The sequence below is a fragment of the Dermacentor andersoni genome, chromosome 5, assembly GCF_023375885.2.
Source record: "Dermacentor andersoni chromosome 5, qqDerAnde1_hic_scaffold, whole genome shotgun sequence".
In the NCBI taxonomy this organism is placed as follows: domain Eukaryota; kingdom Metazoa; phylum Arthropoda; class Arachnida; order Ixodida; family Ixodidae; genus Dermacentor; species Dermacentor andersoni.
This window is the reverse complement of record NC_092818.1, coordinates 192,541,873-192,563,137: the sequence shown is the minus strand read 5'-3', so window position 1 is coordinate 192,563,137 and position 21,265 is coordinate 192,541,873. Positions and strand designations below refer to the sequence as shown.

The window sequence follows — 21,265 nt, the reverse complement described above, 5'->3', positions numbered from 1 at the left end:
TGAAAGAAAACGGGCCGCCCCGCCCGCTTTTCCGAACCTTGATATAACCATATTCAGATTTTCTCCGCAAGTGCAACTGTGGGCGCGCGTAAATAGATGCATGTGCAGAGTACTGCGTGCACACAACACGGCATAAAATTTGAGCAGGAAACACACAGCACTCAATAGATAGTCAAGTTCGCAAAATTTACGATCAATAATGTGCGATCGTGCATGAGCTACGGGCTTACCTCCATTGTGTCATCAACGGGTTCCTCTTGGAAAACATCCAGCACTCCTGCACAAGAATACCGATACGTGAGTTTGCTATGTATGATTCGGATAGGAACAGTACACACGAAACTCGTACGTTGGCGCCTCACCTCACAAGCGCGACGCGACAGGGAGTATTCACGCACGTTATCAACACACACCGGCATACTACACATCACGCTGAAACAAACTGGCGAACTGAACGAGTGCTACAGCGGCGAATGTATACTAACACGACACAAGCTACGTACTACAGAGGCTACCAGCGAGGGATTCGTCGGACTCGGAAAGACACTGGGGCCATGCACTCGCGTTCGCCTGTGGTAGCAGGGGGCCAGGGCTAAAGCTGGCATCAAGATGGAGAACGGCATTAGGCCAGACCATTGCAAACCAGCACCAAATCGAAGACGGGACACATCCGAACGTGCTGTCACGCGCATCTCCGCGCTGTATTTGATCATTCGCGCGAGGCAGACGCCATTGAAAACAGGAAAACGGAAGGGGATCTCGAAACGGAAGCAGGCTCAGATGATCCGGCTGAAGACGCGTTTCCAGAGGCGGGGACGCGCTGCGCCCAATGCGCGCCCAACGAGCTCGCTTAGGTCGCAGTTGACCCAGCACCGCGTAAGAGGTCGCATATAGAAGATGACTATCTCACCTTCAGCCTTTGATGCTGCGCCAATTTAAAGACAGGCACTCAGAGCTTGACTTTCATCAAAAAAGTCCGTGAACAGGCCCAAATTTCCGGAAGTAAGACATTTTTCCGGAAATACACCTACGTTGTCTCCGTTTCCTCCGAGCTACATTCCATAGTCATTGCGCAACGTATTACTGCGCTAGTGACCAAATGCTCGTATTACGTTGCGAAAGGCGTAATAGAAGTTTTTTTAGCATTAGTAGTAGTTGTTTTTGTACATATCATCCCGTAGGTTGTCAAATAGTCCCCATAGACGCGCAAATTGCCGCAGTGTGACAACTTCTGAGCACTAATATGTGCCGATTATCGAGAACTATGTTTACCGGAATGACCTTGGGATACGTCACGGTCGTTACTGGTACTGGTAATTAAGTTGAAGTGAAAAAGACTCCGAAGCAACTAAATATTTATTATAAAATTTTTGACATTGTATGCACGTGTAAAATGAATCATTTGTGTCAAACGCTTTTTTTTATTATTGTTATTCGCATCTGTGCAACTGCTCGTAACTATGGGTAACTTGAATAACACATTTATGGTTTTTAATTTCGGTTCACAATAAAACCGATAAAACCGCATTTGATGCGCCGTCTACTCCAGATCAGCAAAGCATGGACACCATACGATTTTCTTTGAACTTTTATTGTTAATAAAACGTGCCGCGTGGCTTCTGCTGACGCGCAAAGTTGGCGCTGTCGTCGTCTGAAGCCAACTGTTCCTCTCCTGTGGCATACGCTGGTTGGTTAGCATTCCCCTAACAACGTGTCGGTGTTTACCGACATGGCGGGGACCGGCAAGAAGTCGGATGGCCTGTTTCGGCAAAGTATCGGTTGGCAAACTCTACTTCGTTTCACAATCTTGGCCCTAGCATGGCTCGTCGGCTTCAGCTCCCGGCTCTTTGCCGTTATACGCTTCGAGAGCATCATCCACGAGTTCGACCCATGGTAAGACCCGGTGCCCGCAAGCTCACCCCTCCTTTGACTGAAGGACTCGTACATGCAAAAATGTTCCCACCTATGCGACGATCTCGAGGGACAGAAGGTGGCTACGTGGAATACTCGTCCTAGCGGTTTACCTGCGTTCCGCGCAGGCGCAACGCAAAGGTGGAACGCGCGAAACACGGAAGCGCACGCACGGTGCTGTGCGCCGTGTAGCAGGTGCAAAAGGAACACTGCTGCTTCTTCATTGACCCCAGCTTTACATAACCTTTAACTTAACCATCAACCTTGAAACTAGTGAAAACTCTTAAATAGCCGAAGTTCTCAAAATTTTAAGCGTATGGTTGCTTTTGCATCTTTACTTTCTATCGAGGCCAGCGCACGAGCAGAACTCCTGGTCGAGATCGTAAATGGTAACAGCGGATCGATTTTCATTACATATAAAAATAATTCAACCTAAGTACTATTATGTATCACAGAGGCATTCATTTTCTTTTTATATTGCAAGCGTTTGCCATTTTGTTGATGAATGCGCACAACCCGCTCGGTACTCATTCCATGCATACGTGTCGCCCGAACGCATGCTTAGAATGCCCCGCTTTTTCATGACGTACCGTACGTAAGGGCGCATCGGAAACACGGTACGCTTACCTGTATTCTTAAGCGTTTGATATGGACAACGAAAGGGGGCCTTTGGATTCGCTTTGCCAGCATTCGGCAACTGTGCACGAAGCAGCTGGCCAGGCTCAGCGGGGCGCAGTTCCACGCCGCGCAAGCTTTGACCTCTTCGGAATCGCACGAGTTGCATTGTAATACTGAAAACAGTGCTAGTCGCCTTACACTAAAAGGCTTATGTTTGGGCTCACGCAGGTTCAACTACCGGTCGACACACTACATGGTCAAGCATGGGTTTTACAATTTTCTAAACTGGTTTGACGAAAGAGCCTGGTACCCACTTGGAAGGATAGTGGGTGGAACGGTGAGTAATCCGGTTTATCCAGATGCACTCTTACAGTACGATCCGCAACAGTGATGTGCATACTACATTACTAAGCTGCTGTTCGATTCTCCCCAGTTTAGACACATTTTTTTTTTTTTTTTAGTGGTCTACAGACTGTATAACATAGTACAATTCTTTGTACAGCACTAATGATCACATTCCGTTCACTAACTTCAACTTCAGCGTCAAGGAAGATTTTGAACAAATTTCATCCCTCAAGATAGACTAGTACAGCATTGCAGCTGCAAGTATCTTTTATATTCCTGGAATAATATTTACAAAGTTTGTACTTGGTAAAAAACATTTTAAAAAAAGCATGCCATAATTTATATGCATGCACCTAGTCCAGTTCTCAATAATAACTTAGGAAACGCAGCTGTATGTGCTACTGAGGGTTTCTGTGTTAAATGTTTGCTTTCTTGCTATTTTTGTAGACAGGCAGCTGCCTTAAAAACAGCTGTGCAAGATGCATATGAAAACACCAATCATCTGCACTGATGTGCAGCTTGTATGAAACTTGTTAACCTTCGTTTATTTAACAATACCTTTGTCGCAGCAACAAAGCAAAATGCAATGCAATGTTTAATGAATCTGACTGTGATTGGTAGCACCTCTTAAATCTTGTGCGCGGCTTAGTAGAGCGTCTGACATATATGATGAACAAGCAGTGTGAGATCCAAACACTGGCATGGGCCTGTCAGCATAGCAAGTTATCATATTTTTCTCTCGCTTATTTCACTTGTTCATGTTAGAAGCCTTGTTTTAATGTAAAAATGTCATCTAGCAGCGTTCTGGCATGTGATGAGGACAGGTGTGTTCATTGTGTGTCATTATAACCTCCTTATATTGCTTTCTTTTTCAAACCTAATTTATCCAGGTGTATCCAGGGCTTATGATAACTTCTGGGGCTATCCACTATGTCCTAAGCCTTCTTCACATAACTGTACACATACGAGATGTATGTGTCTTCTTAGCACCTGTGTTTAGGTAAGTCTCGTCTTGTGTCAAATGGCAATATTCCTGAGCATACTTGCAGAGTTTCATAAGTGCATGTAAGGCACAACATACAGACAACTTATAATTTTTATTTATTGAGCTTCTTGCTATATCGTACGAAAGGTCACGTATACTTGCATTGGCCTAAAAAGCCCTTTACACTCTTTCTAAAGGGAAAGCTGTTCTGTGAAAAGTTGTGGCTTCAACCACATACATGGGGTTACACTTTATTTTCACTGTAACTGATCGCAGCACTCAGGCTTAAACAAGCGTTTATTAAAACTTGTTGGCTGTGTACCATGCAAAAAAGGCTTACTAGAGCAACTTTCAAGAAAGCAAGCAGGCTACAGTACTCTATGCAACAAAGCAATTCACTTTAGCTTGCATTTGTGAAACTGCCACTTATGCCACAGTGCAGATTGACTGTATAACATTGATTCAAATCTTCTAGTTGTGAATTGCTTCTGTGATGCATCGTCACGCCTTAACTTTTGTTATTGCTTGACTATACTGCTTTCCATTCTTAAGGCCAAGCGCATATAAACGTGGCTGGGTTGGCAATAAATATTTTTACCACAAGCTCTTTTTTTACGACAAACTACATTGAACTTTAGCAATGCCTCAGAAAGAAAAATAAACTTGTTTAGCTAGGTATGGTAACTTAAGTTCAGTAAAAAAAGTGGCTGCCTTCCTGTATCTTGCTTTTAAGTTGAATTACCACCTTTATGTGAGAATCAGTTTTGATAGTGACTTGAATTTGACTAGTTTACAGGGTATAAAGTGCCTGTATTCTTTTTTACATTAGACTAGCTTTGAAACAATAGAGCTGTTTTTTTTTGCACTCTTGCTTAATCGTTACTTAATTGTGTATTGTCATTTCAGTGGGCTGACTGCACTTGCGACATACTTTTTAACAAAAGAACTTTGGAATGATGCAGCAGGTCTTTTTGCAGCCTGTTTCATTGCTATCGGCAAGTATTCATGCTTTTTTCCACATCTGGACTGCTCTGAAATTTGGAGTGTTTTTTTCTAATGACAAATTGATAATGAAAAAGGAAATTTATATTGGCACACCAGACTAGTAATTATGCGATTGAAGTATGTGGCACATTACCATAGTTGATCTGAACTTCATCATGTGGTACTGTTTTCTTTGCGGTAAAACCAGTGAAAAATTCGAAATCTATCAGCAAAACTAGTTTTTATTTGATTTGAATTGTTCTGTTTATGTTTTATTTGTCAATTACTAACGTGGCTTAGAAAATAAAATTTTGAATTATGCTTACCTGTGAAAATGATGTTTGTTGCTCATAAAAAAAAGTCACAGTTTCGCGCGAAAGGCAAAGCATCGATTGTGATAGCAAATTAGTAGATAGCTATACAAAGTGAGGATAGTAGTTTTATTGGTCGTATAAACTTGTAAACATTCGCTTACTAACTAAATTAACAAGCACTGTGTCACACACGCACAGGTAAACATGAACACATCTCGCTCAATGACTGCGGAAACTCTGTCAAAATGCTTGAGTAAGCAATTGTGGCAGCAGCAGCGATTGAAGTGACCTTCGTGCTGACTCTTGCTTCAGTACGAATGAAACGTCAAGAGCACAGCTTATACAGTGCTCCTGGCACTACGTGCATTCGCAAACATTGCAGATTGCTTTTAAGATGAGGCTCGCACGGGCGCGCACCTCGGACATATCGCAGATCGCTTTCAAGATACGGCGCTTGTACCGCACTGCAGCAGCCAGTAGAAAAGACCCCCCCCCCCCTCCCCCTACATCGCCTCACCCCCGTGCCTCGCTCTCGCACACAAGATTGAGCCACATATGCTGGCTCACCCTTGCATGCTTTCACTTGTACATACAGCAAATGGTGTGGCGACAATTTTATCGTCCTTGGAACTTTATACAGAACCTCACAGTAATGCCAATGGCAGAAATCTTCCTGGAGCATCCATATAATTGCTATCACAATAAAACACATTTCTTGTTAGACATTAGGAAAAAAAAATTACAAGAAGTGGCACCAAAGCATACACACACACCCAGTGCAAACTTTCAATTGATTATTTTTCAAGAAACCACATTGCGTGCAAATTTGTTGTGGCTTCGGTAAGCTCAGAAACATGTCGTTGTGCACGTGTTTGGCCACCTGTGTGTCACAGGTTTCTTGAAAATTAAACAGTTGATGGTTGCAACTGTTGTCTTGCATTTGTGTATGCCTTGGTGTGATTTCTTTTTTCATAATTTTTGCACAGAACTTTACTGCCTGTGCTACTTAAGAATTCATTTTCTTGTCACTGAGACAAAGAAGACAAGAAGGCATTTTCTCACAGCGAAACGTAGCTTTTGTTGAACACAAGGAATGGCAGGCATTTACATTTTCTTCAGATTTACACTTGTTGGACTACAATAACTAGCTCATTTTCACTTGCACAGTGCCTGGATACATCAGCCGTTCGGTGGCAGGGAGCTATGACAACGAAGGCATTGCCATCTTCGCACTCATGTTCACATATTTCTTGTGGGTCAAGGCAGTCAAAACTGGTGCCATCTTCTGGGCAGTTCTTACTGCACTTTCCTACTTCTACATGGTGAGTGGTGAACAGCTCATCTGGCAACGTGAATGATTTTATTGTAAAATACTAAATTTTAGAGCTTCTTTATGATTGTGATAATGAGAACAATTATTTTACAATTTTTGATATGAAGGGCAGTATCGATCTAAATGTGTACAAATAGTCGCTGGCCAAATTCACAGAGCCTGGCTTTTCGGACCCACTAGATCATTCAGACCTGCCCGCAGCACCTCCGCCCACACCATAAAGCCAACGTATAATGGCGATTAAAATTCCTGTCTCCGTAGCATGAGTCCCATAACTAAATTTCATGAGTAATTCTTTCTACATAGGTTTAGCTAATCGTTATGTCCCTACAGAATAGCCGGCAAATTTATTACTAAATTCACCATGTTGAATAATAAAGCAGTTTCTTGCTATTTCTCGCCAAATTTTAGCGTTTCTTGTCTTTGACTGCTATATTCTTTATATTCTGAGATTGGAGGGGAATTATGGAAAGAGGAAGCAATGTTTGTTTACTTACAAGGAGGCGTCGGTGTATTTGCTATAACCCAGTTGTTAGCCATTATGCCTATGTTTGAGATGCTTTAACATTATACCCCATATAAAAATTTTTATACAATCTTCATTTGCAGTAAATAAGCATTCATTACAGTTGGCTGTTAGGAGTTGGCTAGACTGTAAACGGTATGTATATATTCTTTTGTTCTTTCTTCATTTAACAGGTCTCCGCATGGGGTGGCTACGTCTTCATTATTAACCTCATTCCGCTGCATGTGTTTGTGCTGCTGCTGATGAACCGGTTCTCAAATCGAATCTACATAGGTGAGTGTTGTACAGCTATCAACAAAACGCAATTGGAAAAAAAAAAAGAACTGCATGGTAATTTCCTTGGTGCACTGTGTGAGTGTTTATTATATTTTGCATAAATGTGTAAGATATATTGCAAATGTGCATAAATACTTGTATACTTCTTGAAAAGCATGGCCATGCAGAATTTTATTACAATGGAATGCACAAGAACTTAATTTATTTTTTTAACTATATAGCTACATTACAGAAAAAATACATTTCAGTGCTCAAGCATGTCTAGGGATGTTTGCAAGACTTTGCTTCTGTTGAATTTTGTGCTGTAGTGTAGTGCTCATGTGAGAATACAGAGGGAATACGCTCGTGAGGGAATGCTCGGTCTGAGAGAATAAAACCATCTCTGAGACTCCAAATGGATTGGTGGCATGGCCAGTGGTACTGTATACAAGTGCTACAGCACAACCAACATGTTTGCATTATATTTTTGCTCATGGAAATTTTGTTCTTGGCAGCAGTGGTATGGTTGATATATTAGAATGCTAATATATCGATTTATGTTGACTTTCTTTTTGCCTTTGCATCCTTTAAAACATGGTGGCTTTAATGAATATTGTGCCGCATCTCTGAGATGAAGATGAGCTGGCATTTTCTCACAGCTAAACGTATGCTTTTGATGAGCGTGTGGTCATGCATGTTGCATTTCTTTCCAGCCTACAACACTTTCTTCATACTAGGCCTGCTCATGTCCATGCAAATCCCATTTGTTGGCTTCCAGCCAGTGCGCACTAGTGAGCACATGGCTTCAGCAGGTGAGCCATCTCCCTTCCTCATCTCCAAAGTGTCAGCACTGCACATGGTGTCCAGAGCTGGAATAAGACAACAGTTTTGCTCTCTTGCTATTATGGTGTACTCATATTCTTTGTGCCCACTGCCATTGGCTTAACACATTCACTGTGGTGTGTCATGGTGGTTATTGCAACTGTGAAAATACAGGCCTTTTCTGTAGTGCGGAAGCAATATGTTTGCAGAAAATCAATGTGGGCGAAAAATCCTTTTCTCCTCCAAAGTACAGGGGCACCATCTCTTCGATGCTTGAGAAAGATGCAAAAAAGCATGACCCACTGGTGAGTCACGTGCATTGGGACGTTGCAATGTCCTGGAGCTATGCTTATGCTATATCAAGCCTGCACACACTGTGCATCATATGATCTTTTTACAATAGAATTGTTTAAGAATCATGCGGACAGTTATCTAGTAGCCATGTCTCCAACTTGGAACAGCCCCTCCCCTCAACTTGGCAAATATGTCACATTGGTATGAGCCACACCTCTAGCACCCTTAACCCTTTTGCGGTAGTTTTCGCAAGTTCAGGACATACCGAATAAATGCAGCCTGTGCCCTGGGAATATGTTTTCTCGCTAAAGTGCTGGTTGTCACGCATTCACAACAATGTTTTTCAGCGTTGACATGCAGTGCCATCTAGTAGCAATGGTGGGAGACTGACAACCATTGTTTAGAGTCGCATTCAATGAAAACAATGCCCCCTTGCTCACATGTGCAATGTAAACTATTTTCTACAGGCTTTGATTGAGGACATAAAGAAAGTCAGTACATGCTTCCAACTTCTTTTTTTGTATTCTTTAGATCTCGGATTATGTTGGGTATGTAGTCAGCTTGGGAATGCAGCTAACTTTTTGTTTTTGACTACGGTATGTCACAAATTCGTGACATTTGGCATTTATGGCACTTAATAATGGCACTGCATGAAGGCTTGTCTTGCGCAACTTATTTATATAATTACCTTTTCTCTCTGTCCAGGTGTATTTGTGCTGCTCAATGCCTATGCCCTGCTCAAGTACCTGCAAACCTTTTTCTCCCGGTCCGAGATGAAGACTTTATTCTTTGGCGCTGTAGCTGCAGTAGCTGGACTGGTGTTTCTGTCTGTGGTCATTCTTACCTATGCAGGTGAGCTATGCTGTGTCGAGTTTGTTCGGTAGGCTGTATATAAAGTAGCAACAGAATGTCTTCTTTGGTTTCCGTTGTTTTTTTTTTTTGTTTTTTTTTTCAGTGTTCTGTCGTATTACTGCACAGTCTGAGCTCTAAAAGAAAATGTGGAAAATTTACAATTAGCCTCCATTGGCCTACATTGGTTTAACCCTTTCACATTTTTAAACTACCAGAGTGAAGCTCCAGTCTCTCGTATCATTCCAGATTGCAAGTTTTGTAACTTTTCTTGATATTGACCAGTTATGACCAACCCAGCTTTAATAGTAGCCTTGGTGTAAAACCTGTTCTCATAAGATCGCTCGAAAGAGCGGTATTCCAACCAATCTTTGCTTTTTCTCTTGCGCCTACTTGTATTCCGAAGATTGATTCACATACTATTTGAGTCGTGGATTCACATGACTCTGGTATCGGTGCCCAGTCATTGAAGCTTTGAATATTCATGGTTTATTATGCCCTTGGAATGTCATTCTGGTACCAAAAAGTTTGTCAACTGCAAATCACTGAGGATCATCCTCACCCTGTTGCTTTATGGCTCTCCTCACTTGCAGGCTACATTGCTCCGTGGAGTGGCCGATTCTACTCCCTTTGGGACACGGGCTATGCCAAGATCCACATTCCAATCATTGCCTCGGTATCTGAGCACCAGCCAACCACGTGGTTCTCCTTCTTCTTTGACCTGCACGCCTTGGTGGCTACGTTTCCAGTTGGCCTCTGGTACTGCGTCAAGAACATCAATGATGAGCGGGTGTTCAGTGAGTGTTTGAGCACTCCTTCTCACGTTGGCTGCTGGGGCTGAATAACGCTAAGCTGATAACATGCTCTGGCACTGTTTTGTTTGGGCACTCTGTGCCAGTATGTATGCTTGGTGGCTGCGGTGTTAAGACATTGGACATAATGTCATGGGCTCAAGGTCATGGATGGACTGTGGCAGCTGCACTGCAGTGGTGGTAGAATTCAGATCAGTGTTTGACAAATTCCAGAATCAAAAAGTAAAGTGCAGGTGCTGTCTACTTGGTTTGTATTTTCAGGTAACAGGGAGTAAATTGAGTGGAGCGAATTAAGCAGTTGAAATTAATTAGATGTATCCCAAAAGTTTGATATATATTTTTAACGGGAAGTTACTGGAATAACTAGCCATGTAATGCTTCTGTTTTTAAAGTGAACAGGTACTGAGGTTTGGTTATGGCTAAGGAACCTTATGTGGCCATAATAAGTATGTGTGAGGCTTTCATTAAGTTGACCTTTGTACACTTGCAGTGCATTTTTCGTTGCAGATGTCACCCTGCGAAAATTTTTCTTTAAGTCGGTACACGTGTTAATACTTTGCATGTCCGTGTAATTTTCTGTGTATAAGAACTAGTATGCCAAACAAGTACTGATACGCTATGTTTGCATTGCTTCTGTGTTCCTCTGCACGCAGTTGTGCTGTATGCTGTGACATCGGTGTACTTTGCTGGAGTGATGGTTCGGCTGATGCTGACGCTGACGCCTGTGGTGTGCGTGCTGAGTGCCATTGCCTTCTCGAGTACCCTTAAGCTGTACTTGCAAGAGGAGGAGCCCAAGGCTGGACAGCAGGCCAGCAGCAACCACCAGGGTGGCCAGGCCAGCAGCAGCAGCCAGGGCGACAGTGATGACAGTGATGATGGCCGTGAGAAGAAGAAGCTCTACGACAAGGTGAGGGCATGCCAGTGTCCTTTTTCATACAGTAATGGTATTTGTCTTACCTTCTATGTCTTGCTTTTTCTTAAAAGGCTTTCTGCCAGATTTGCGCATTGCTAACAGACAAGCATGGTGCATATATCATGTACTGAAAATTGTGCCTGTATTACACTGATGTATGCTGTGAAAACAGCTGAAAGTTCAAACAGCAGCCCCCACACCCTTACTTTTGATGAAGCCGCACTTTCAGGCAGAGAAACGTCGCACCACAGGCAGGTCTATGTCCCACCGAATGCCTGCACCATAATTAATTATGGCTCATAACTATGGCAAATCATCCACTGCAGAGCGTGCAAAACCACCACTGGACAGACAAAGAACTTTAATGAGGTCCTGAGAAGCGCCGCCCTTAGAGCAGCACTGCAGACCGCTCCGACGTGGGGACGGGGAGGTCTAGCCTCACTGCTGCATCGTGGGCTCTCGGGACAGTCTGGAGTTGCGGGAGATGCTCAGAACTCTTGATGGCAGAGCTCCAGTGACTTGATTGGGCCCCCGTAACGAGGGGCACCGCCAAAGCATGTGATCTAAGCTGCTAACTGAGCCACAGTCCAGGCAGGTAGACTTGAAGGTGTCCGGAGCAATAATGCTGAGGAAAGCTAAACTGGGATATGACCTGGTCTGCAACATTCTGAGTGTGATCGTGTGAGACCTGGAGAGTTTACCGTGCGGGGGCAGAAGAGCCTGCCTGCCCATATGGTAGTGCTTGGTGACTTCATTTAAGGTGAATAAAATGTCTTTAAATTCCCCGTACCCACCCTTCAGACCTACGTCCTCCCAGGTGCAGAGGTGCGCGCCCGAGGAGTGAGCAGTATCATTGAGGTTCGTGAGGGAATCTAGCTGAGAATCAAGATGTGCCAGAAACCAAGTAATGGTGTGTGGGGATATAATCTTACTGCCGAGAATTTTATAGGGTTAGACGGAAATGGAGCCAGCAACAAAGGCCCTAGCCGCCGATCTAGACTCTGTGTAGATTTGCGATCTACTATCATCCACGAGAGCGAGAGCTATGGCCGCTTGCTCGGCACTCAAGGGAGTAGAATCTTTGAAAGACGTGGAATTGAGGGCTATACTGGGCGGCATCTACAGAGTAAGCCGAGCGAGGTTCGTCCCTAACGTGTCTCAGAAGCGCGACAGCCCTGGCGTTGTGCCTGCCGACGTTGTGCTGTGGATGAACGTTACGAGGGAAAGGAGAGGCCTAGTACGGCCAAAATCTTCCAGCCTGCGAAGACGACAGCCAAGCTACCTGGGCAGATTCCTGTGCATCGATGATCTCTTCCAGGGTGTTGTGAACCCCTAGCTGTACAAGTCACTCAGTTCTGGCTTGCATGGGAATGCCCAGCACCCTCTTTATGCTCTTTCGAATGAGCATGTTCAGCTTATTCTTGTGGGCTTGCCAGCAGTGCATGGCCCCCACGTACGTGATGTGGCTCATGAAAAAGGCATGAAAGAGCCTCAGGAGGTTGTCTCCTCTGAGACCTCCCCGCCTGTTGGAAACTCTGTTGGTTAGTCTGATCATGTTCTCCGTCTTCATGGTGATTTTGTTGATCGTTCAACCGTTACAGCTGTTTGACTCTATCAGCATGCCGAGAACTCTAAGGACGTCCACCCTGGGAATGGGATTACCGTTACTCGTGCAGAGGTTTATGTCAACTGCCGACAGCGGCATTCAGCCCTTGGGGTTTGGGCCTCTTCCTGGTGGGCCTATATAGGGGGAGCTCCACCTTGCTCGAAGAGTGCAAGAGAATAAGAAGAATAAAAAACACGGCGCTCGTGACGTAAATGTGACTCAGTCCCGCTGCTTCGATATAAAAGGCAGAGAAGAAACGTCACTTGACACTAGTCAAGGCTTACGAATTGTTCGTCAATGTTTGCAGTGAAGTTTGCCTCCTGGTGGCATGGCAACACATTTCAACTTATCCCATCTCCTCTGTTAATTAATCAATTTGAAAAATTATGTTGGAACGCTCCTTAGACGTCATTTACAACTTCTTGTGTATAGCCAAAGTTTCTGATTGGGCATGGTGAGGGGCCTTTTAAATGCATCTGTGGGGTTTTACTGCATAAGCACACATTTATGTTCAAGCAAAATGAGAAAGTTGACAGCACTTGTGTGTTCTACAGGCAGGCAAGCTTCGCAAGATCAAGTCTGACCAAGGTCGTGAGAATGTGGGCCTAGGCACCAACGTGCGGAGCATAGTGGTTGTTGTGCTGATGATGATTCTCATGATGTTTGCCGTCCACTGCACTTGGGTTACCAGCAACGCATATTCCAGTCCCAGCATTGTGCTTGCTTCCTACAGCTCGGATGGGTGAGTAATCTTCGGCAAACTTCAACTCTGACAACTTAAATGTTGAGACAACTGGAGTCTTATTCAAAGATAGACCACAAGAACTTCAACATGTTCACCCGTCAGAGTAGACAACAAAGTGTTCCATACTAGCATTGTAGCATACAAAGGGGCTTGTGTTTGCCTAGAGAGATGTAAATTATCTTGTTGAAACACCAACACTAGACTCGTGCTGCTACCTAGTTCTTAGGTTATTCTTAGCGTAGCAACGAGGGAAGCTCAATGTGACAGATTCTTCAAAAAACATGAAAAATAACAATTTCTTTGACAGTATGTGCCACCTGAGTTAAAAAGATAAACACAGTGTCTGCTTCTCAATTTATGGCTGCATGTGGAGGCTGCTAGTAAACTAAGATTTTTAATGTTCCCATGTTCCAAAATATTGTAGCAAACAAATGTACCTTCATGCAATCATTATTTTAGCTTGTGCTCAAAGAAAACATAGTTTACCAAAGAAATCGATCTAACCAAAAATGTTTATGGAACGCAGCCAATGGAGCAACACCCCTCTCCTCCTTGCTTCCAGTTTCATCCTCAGTTTGATGTTAACACTGGATGCCATTAGCTGCATGCTCCCTGTCATGACACTGATGTTGGCACCATCTTCCCTTTAGGTCAAGAGCCATCTTGGACGACTTCCGGGAGGCTTACTACTGGCTTTCTCAAAACACACATGAAAATGCACGTGTGATGTCATGGTGGGACTACGGGTATCAGATAGCAGGCATGGCCAACCGTACAACTCTGGTAGACAACAATACATGGAATAATAGTCACATTGCACTGGTCAGTACCTTGCATTTTTTGTACATTTTAACAGTGCTTGATCTTGCAGTGCTTATGCATCATAAAATGTGTAAAAGTGCTGCAACTTATATTTGCTGTTTGTGCTAAGGTTTTTTTTACGATTTACAGGTAGGAAAGGCCATGTCATCAAATGAAACTGCAGCATATGAGATTATGAAAGCACTGGATGTAGACTATGTACTTGTCATCTTTGGTGGTGTGATTGGCTACTCCGGTGATGACATTAACAAGTTCCTTTGGATGGTGAGAATTGCAGAAGGTGAACACCCCAAGGATATAAAGGTAAACCATGACTGTATGTTAGTGCAGCCAGAGCTTTTGTGTCCCTGGGTGACTCTACTGTGTAAAATTAATGATTTTGTATCTTTTAATCTTGTTGGCAGGAAACAGATTACTTCAATGACAAGGGAGAGTTCAGAGTAGACGAGTATGGATCCCAAACACTGCTGAACTGCCTCATGTACAAGATGAGCTATTACCGCTTTGGTGAAGTTCAGGTGAGATGGCCTTTTTAATGCACATTAATGTGAGCGTAATAGGTACACTGTACAGTGATGAATGAAATTTTTACTGTACTGAAATTGTCCACCTAATGTTGGTTAGATCACAAGATTCATGTTGATGTTAAAGCTTAGTATGATGATGGGCAAACTACGACGGGTACTGCACTTTGTGGGTGCGACACATAGCTGAGCCACTTCGGCGCAATAACAAAAATGAGGGAGAGGCCACGAGGTTGCAGCAACATTTGATTACAAATGACTTCAATTGTACAAGGCCCACTCAAAAAAAAATTTTTTAAAGAATTAGCTGCACATTGGCCAATGCAGGCTTTCTTGCTGTCATGGATGATCGACGATGCATTTTTGCATCTGGTGCACAGCATGGCAACTTATTTTTGTGTCTTGGGGCTCTTGTGATGTCATGTTGCTGCTGACAGAACTAGCGTTGGGTTTCACAATCAAGAACCTTGTGGTGAAACAACTTGATAATAAATTATATAACGCACTTGTATCTCTGTGTTGCAACGTATTATGTGTAATTACATATCCAGTATCAGTTTCATACAAAAGTTCTGGTGAATTTTGGCTCTGAGACTGTTTAGTTACCACGAGAATTGTGGATGTGCAATAAATTGTCAAATATTGGTGCTTGTGGCTTCTCTTGTGGAGTCATTTATTATGCGCTTAATTTTTTTCAAAATTTTTAAGAAATCATAGCAAGGCAATAAGGTTTCTGTACATGTACATAATCATTGCATATTGTTAGGTTTATAATGCAACATTATGTTCAATATGCAGTCACATAGAGACAAATCTGTGTACTATATACCCATCATTAATTACCATGCTGGTTGAACTGTCATACTTGCAGCTCCTGTAGACGCTAGTGCCAGATTTTCCTCTAGTAATTTTTGCAACAAACTCTATGCCACATAGTAATGTATAAAATTGTAATGCTCACAGCCCTATAACACTAAATGCCTCTGCCTTTCAGCTCGACTACCGGTCGCCACCGGGCTTTGACCGCACGCGCAACATGGAGATAGGCAACAAGCACTTCACCCTCGAGCACCTCGAGGAGGCATACACAACCGAGCACTGGCTGGTGCGCATCTTCAAGGTGAAGAAGGAGGCCAACCGTCCACGTATCCCCTATGTTCAGCGCCAGATCAAGGCCCGGAGCACCTTTGTCTCCAAAAAGGTAAAGCCACAGGCAGGGGCCTCTTCCCCATCCCACAACAGCGGCAGCGGGCAGAGCAGGCCGCCTTAGGTGAGGACGGCTCCAAGCTTTCACACACACGCGCGGCACGTGCCCTGCCCGTCTCTGCCTGCTGCATCCATCAGACTGCCTGCGTGTCTGGCCACAGTGTGTGCGTTAAAGTTGCACTGCAATTCTGTCTCTGTGTGTGGTGTGGCTTGCTTCAGTAGAGAGTGCTGCAGCTTGTGTGCTGAGCCCTGTCTGCAAGTTTGGATGAAACTGGAAACCACTTTGGAGAAAGATGACAGTACAGTGCAGTCTTAATACAGCAATATGTCAAGCACAGCTATAACAAAGAAAACTGAACATGTTTGCTGCCAATGTCAGCATGTAATGAATATAATACACGCTTATAAGAAATATGGCATAGAAAGGGGTGTGTTTGTGCCAGATGGGACTTTGCTATAAACAAGGTTTGACTATCTTCAGAAAGACGCCAGAGCAGGGCATTCAAAGAGCACCGAGGGTAACCATTGAACCTACCTAGATCATACTGGATTGCCCCTCTAGGCATCTCGCAACATCTGTTTTATGCAAGGAGATTGCTTAGTTGTGCACAGATTTGTGACTGAAGGGGCCACACCTTTTTTTGTCAATTCAAATCGCCCATGACAAGCAGGGCCTCTTAGGTGGAACTGCCAGCGATTTATGGAGGGTTATGCCTTGTTGGGTCACTGTTGATCAAGCCCTCACTCAGTGCTAATGTCAACTACCCCATGAAAGAAAACCTTGTGAAATTGACCAACTGTATTTTCCTTCATGGTGAAATGAAGTCCAATACTTCTTTAATTACGATATCATCAGTGGCAGACTACAATTTGCTAAATTTAGTGGGAAGCTGGTACATACTATAATTTCACATTGCTAAAACCAAGGCTTTTGGAGACTTTGAAGTACTAATCTGTCACTTTAGCTTGATGCAACATTTATCAGCCTTAGTGTCCCTTTAGGCCAAGTTGAACTGTTAGAGTAATGTTAACACAGCTAAAGCTACTACATGTTAGATATACAGTTGAACCCCCTTATAATGATACAGGTTTTACCGCTATATTGGATATAACAATAGGCAGCCAAAGCACAGTCAACTTCCGTATTCTTTTTATGGTGAATTAAACTGCTTACTATAATGCGCCCATGTCGTGTTGATCTGTGTAACTATAATTTAGTCTGAAATGGAAAAGTAAAAGAGGATGAGCAAGCTAAAATCTTTCTGTGGTGAATCTAGCAATTTTTTTTTTTTTTAAGTACCTACTAATGTCTGGCGATAGGCAAATGCTGTTCATCACTGAAACACATCTTGGAGAAACCAGGTTTGTCTCAGTTTATCAACACAAGAAATTAACTCATCTTTTTTGCCTTCAGCGTTCCTATTAATGCATGTGCAACAGGAACAAAATCCTTACGGTTTAAACAGCATTAGCATTGAAACTGAGGACACACTCGGTGCATGTTAGGCAAGTTTGATGCTGGGACTGCCTGAAAAATGAAGACTTGTCACTCTTGAAGAGGCACTAGTGGCTGAATGTTTGATCTGTGTCGGCTATAATGGGTCATATGATGACTGACGAGCTTCACATATATCTCTTCCGCAGCAAACCACAAGCAAGTTATGATTGTTGTGACATGCAGGAATCTACGACTTTTACTGTCAGCATCTTTTGATGAAACTGCTAACTGCAAGGTACTCTTCTGTCTGCAGAGAGCCATGTTGTAATCGAGCACCTAACATTGCCACACTGCTTGCCTGACCAACTACTAACCAACCTTTACACACTTGCATAAATAATCTACTGAAACAATTGTATGGAATGGTCATTACTGTTGCCTCAGTTTGAACATGCTTAGGGGCATGTGACTGATTGCGACCTGTCATGAGGCATGAGGATTTAGGTCTTGCCGAGTAATTATGAGTTGGGCCTAGTTAGAATGCCATGGTTACAAGTAACGGCATGAGTAGGCCAGCATAGCCACGACTTTGTTTTCCATTTTCTTTTTCTTTTTTTGAATTCAGCAGCTTGCTCTGCAGCATAACATAGAGTGAAGCATATTTATGTACATGTACAGCTTGTTCTATATTCCAGCTGGGATCTGTGGTATGGGCCATGTTTCCACTGCTGACTTTCAGTTGGTTATTCCTCTTAGTATGATAGCGTTTGCATCTTTTATGAACAACAAACATACAAGAAAGTGAAAACATGTACAGAATCTGCATTATAAAAAAAGCAAAGTGAAAGATGCTATGCCTCTGCTAAAGTCTCACAATAAACATATGCCATGTTCAGAAAGTTCAGTTCCTTGTTAGACAGACGGATTGAGTGTGCAGATGCTGATGCACTGGATCATTTCAGCAATGCTGATTATTTATCTTGTGGTTTTATTACTGCAAAATTGAGTTCATGTGAGCACTTATTGCAGTGTGCACTTATGCCATAGTCGCATAACCAATTGTTGATTGCAGTGTCGTCTCTTTTTCTGGATTATGCACAATTGTGAGTTGCACAAGCGCCTTTTGGACTCGACATCAAAAGCCTTATGTCACAAACACCCAAGGCATTAAGATCTCGCTTTTATGTAGAAAGGTGCCACATTGGCTATCACTGGTAGTTTGTCATTAGCAGATGGAATGCGGAAAGCTCTTGACTTGTTAGTAGTATGACCGCCTTTACAAAAAAGAATTTAACTTGTGAATAGGTTCGATAGCCCACGTACAAAAACGCCAGTAAAAGCAACTGCTAAAGTGCAGTACTCCGGTGCACTCAATGCAAGCATTAGTAAAGAAGCGCAAGGTGTACATAACGAGGCGCAATAATGTTGTAGTACTAGCGGATACTGTATACATGTTCTCAAAGTCTAATAACTGCACCTTTCTTGAAATGCCATAACAACCCCGGGTGAATGGTGTGCTTACAATAACTGTTGCTGTATCATGCTCATTCTTGTCTTGTTTTCCAGAGCTCCCGCAAGAGGAAGGGATTCATCAGAAACAGGCCCAATGTAGTCAAAGGAAAGAGGTCAGCGAGAAACGTGTAGGACTATCAAATCAAATTTCTTTGCAAGGAAAAGAAGCTGTAAATGCTGTCCGCAATGCACGTGAACTTGCGCATAGTCATCATATGAAGACGAAGATTTTTCTTGTTTTTCTTTGTTCTTTTTCACTTGCTGCGGACAACCGTGGGTGCCTCCATCCAGTGTGTTGTGTGTGTGCGCATCGGAGTGCAAGTTCAGCTTTTGTTCATCTGCTACGGGTGCCAACAGGGGCAAGCACCTGCTCTCTCCATTTTTTTTCCTGTGGCATTCACTGCTGTTTGTGCAGCTGACAAAGAAGATTCCATTGCCCAGAGAAAGCTTAGTTTTTATTTACCACTGTTTTTTGTTGGCTATTTTTGAACTCTTATTGCGGGACATGAGTGAGCAAGCACTTCTGTGGTGGTTTTGTTTTTTTATCATTACCGTGTGGATGACTCATTATTGGAGAAAGTGTCTGGGGTTGTTGATATAATGAATTTTCTTTGGTAAATAAATACATTAAGGAAGAGCTCCCTTATCCTGTGTCTCAATGAAGCATGGGTAGAGCACTTGCAATGTTTTAGCCCACATTATTAACATTGTTCCAGTTAGCATTGCTCCCTACCACAAACATTAATTTGAACATACGCTCCTCACACATGTTAGCACTAAAACTCAGCCTTCTGCAATGAAATGAGTGAGAAGGGGATCCAGCGGGCTGAGTGTTTTGTTACAGCCATTTGAAGAACATGGCCATTCAAATCAAAAGATAATTATGTTCAACTGAACAAAAAGAAAATCTTGCCACAAATGAGATACGAATGGTTAGCATTTTTCACTGCAGTCGAATCTCGTTAATTTGATCTGACGCTATAGTCCCGTCAAAGTTATGTATATTCCAATGTGCGAAAATGCGCAAGCATTTGCTATAGTTAATTCGAACATACTGCGCTCCGACAATGCTCTCAGCGGCGGTGCCTCCAACCAGCAGATCTGCTGGCAGCTGTAGCCACACCGAGGCAACTTCGACGTTCATTACCAAGCTTCTTGCTGTTCGGTGCCGTGTTTTTCGTTGAAACAATTCGTCACTGTTAGCAGTGGCGCCGACTCCGTCTTTGTAATCCTCGCCAATGGCTTCGGAGCGCGGCAAGCATAGCGGGTTGCATAACCGCGGTTCCCGAAAGCCAGCTTCGCCACGATACAGCAGCGTCATGCGGTGAAGTACACCAAAAGTTGGAAGGGGGCAATTGCCACGAAGCATGGTATGTTTCCTTTAAGTCTCCTATCACAGTACCAGCACCGATACGCCTAATAAGTGTATTAGCAGGCCTGTACAGCTATTTCAGACGTGCTGTGATGATCTGCGCCCTTGCGGGTAGTAAGAGATATGCACTCATTTTTTCGGACGTTTTTCGCGGCTGCTAAGGAGTCCGAAAAATCGGACATTGACTGTAATTTATAAATACGTGTGAATAAATCTTGTGGAACTTCCCACTCATGTGTTAGCGCAGTGCACATGCGCCGCTTCAGGTAAGTCCTCTATTCAATTAGCTTCCTTTAATTCAAACAAATTTTTGGACCCATTTGTGTTCGAATTATCGAGATTCGACTGCACAATTAAAGGGTCCTTGAAATAGTTTGGAGAAATTTTGTAGACGCATAGGGTACAGCTACAGTAAAATATTCGCATGATGATTTGAGTGAAGCATAGCATATAAGAGAGCTACAATCTTTTCCAAATTAGCCATGCTTTTTCTCCTCAACTCGTTTGCCGAGTGATCGGGGCTAAGCTTCGTCTTCGCTACTCTGCGTCATGATGCCTACTTCCAGCGTCTTGGAACCAGTGCGCAAAGCTTCTCCAACCTCTCTGCTGGCCGTCGATGCCCAGCGAGAGATGTAAGAGCAGCGTTCTGTCACAGCACTGAGGACCTTAAGGTGGCCTGCATGGTGCAGCCACCTCATGGCGCGGAGCTCAGACAAGGAGCTAATATTGCTATAACCAAGTGCAAAACATCTTAAAAGACGTGCACCCGCTATTATCCCTCAAGAGAAAAGTGTATAACAGCTGTGTCTTGCCAGTACTCGCCTATGGGGCAGAAACCTGGAGGCTTACGAAAAGGGTTCTGCTTAAATTGAGGATGACGCAACAAGCTATGGAAAGAAGATGATGGGTGTAACGTTAAGGGATAAGAAGAGAGCAGATTGGGTGCCCATTCTGCCTGTGTTTACCGGAACACCACATACACTAAAACTCTATTGTGGTGGTAATCCTGCAGCGTGAAGTGACAGTTGCAAATGCGTAGATCCTGGCGCCGATCGGATACCGACAGCCCCATGCACTGC

The 21,265-nt window shown here is 43.4% G+C and overlaps 2 protein-coding genes across 10 annotated transcripts in view; one reads left to right on the top strand and one right to left on the bottom strand.

The window, feature by feature from the left end:
* The window catches only part of LOC126531768 (uncharacterized), an 81,418-nt gene extending 71,536 nt beyond the window's left edge, over positions 1-9,882 (bottom strand). For 2 of the 8 annotated variants that reach the window (XM_050179481.3, XM_050179484.2), the window contains exons 1-2: positions 504-734; positions 231-277 (exon numbers count right to left, since the gene is read on the bottom strand). In XM_050179481.3, coding sequence (XP_050035438.1) covers positions 231-277; positions 504-636 — 180 coding nt within the window. In that variant the 5' untranslated portion in view covers positions 637-734. Of the gene's footprint in view, positions 1-230; positions 278-362; positions 745-910; positions 1,241-9,798 lie in introns of those variants that run through there. The other 6 variants (XM_055071475.1, XM_055071474.2, XM_055071472.2 and 3 more) reach the window with 6 other exon arrangements.
* Positions 1,650-19,451, top strand: Stt3B (catalytic subunit 3B of the oligosaccharyltransferase complex). Of its 2 annotated transcripts, none has more exons than XM_055071469.2 (16): positions 1,650-1,893; positions 2,758-2,866; positions 3,765-3,874; positions 4,766-4,854; positions 6,325-6,479; positions 7,190-7,289; positions 7,985-8,083; positions 9,093-9,239; positions 9,830-10,033; positions 10,702-10,955; positions 13,122-13,309; positions 13,963-14,134; positions 14,264-14,437; positions 14,539-14,652; positions 15,653-15,928; positions 18,869-19,451. In XM_055071469.2, exons 1-15 carry the CDS (start codon positions 1,730-1,732, stop codon positions 15,926-15,928), a joined length of 2,355 nt encoding a protein of 784 aa, XP_054927444.1. In that variant the 5' UTR covers positions 1,650-1,729; the 3' UTR covers positions 18,869-19,451. The 2 variants fall into 2 exon arrangements, with proteins under 2 accessions (XP_054927444.1, XP_050035436.1); XM_050179479.3 differs by having other exon boundaries at positions 1,654-1,893; positions 15,653-15,859.
* Positions 19,452-21,265: the final 1,814 nt, after the last annotated feature.

Coding starts and splice junctions, on each gene's coding strand:
- Stt3B (XM_050179479.3), top strand. CDS start 1,730: ATGGCGGGGACCGGCAAGAAGTCGGATGGCCTGTTTCGGCAAAGTATC. Junction 8,084..9,092: donor TGAGCACATGGCTTCAGCAG/GTGAGCCATCTC, acceptor CTCTCTGTCCAG/GTGTATTTGTGCTGCTCAAT. Junction 9,240..9,829: donor GGTCATTCTTACCTATGCAG/GTGAGCTATGCT, acceptor CCTCACTTGCAG/GCTACATTGCTCCGTGGAGT.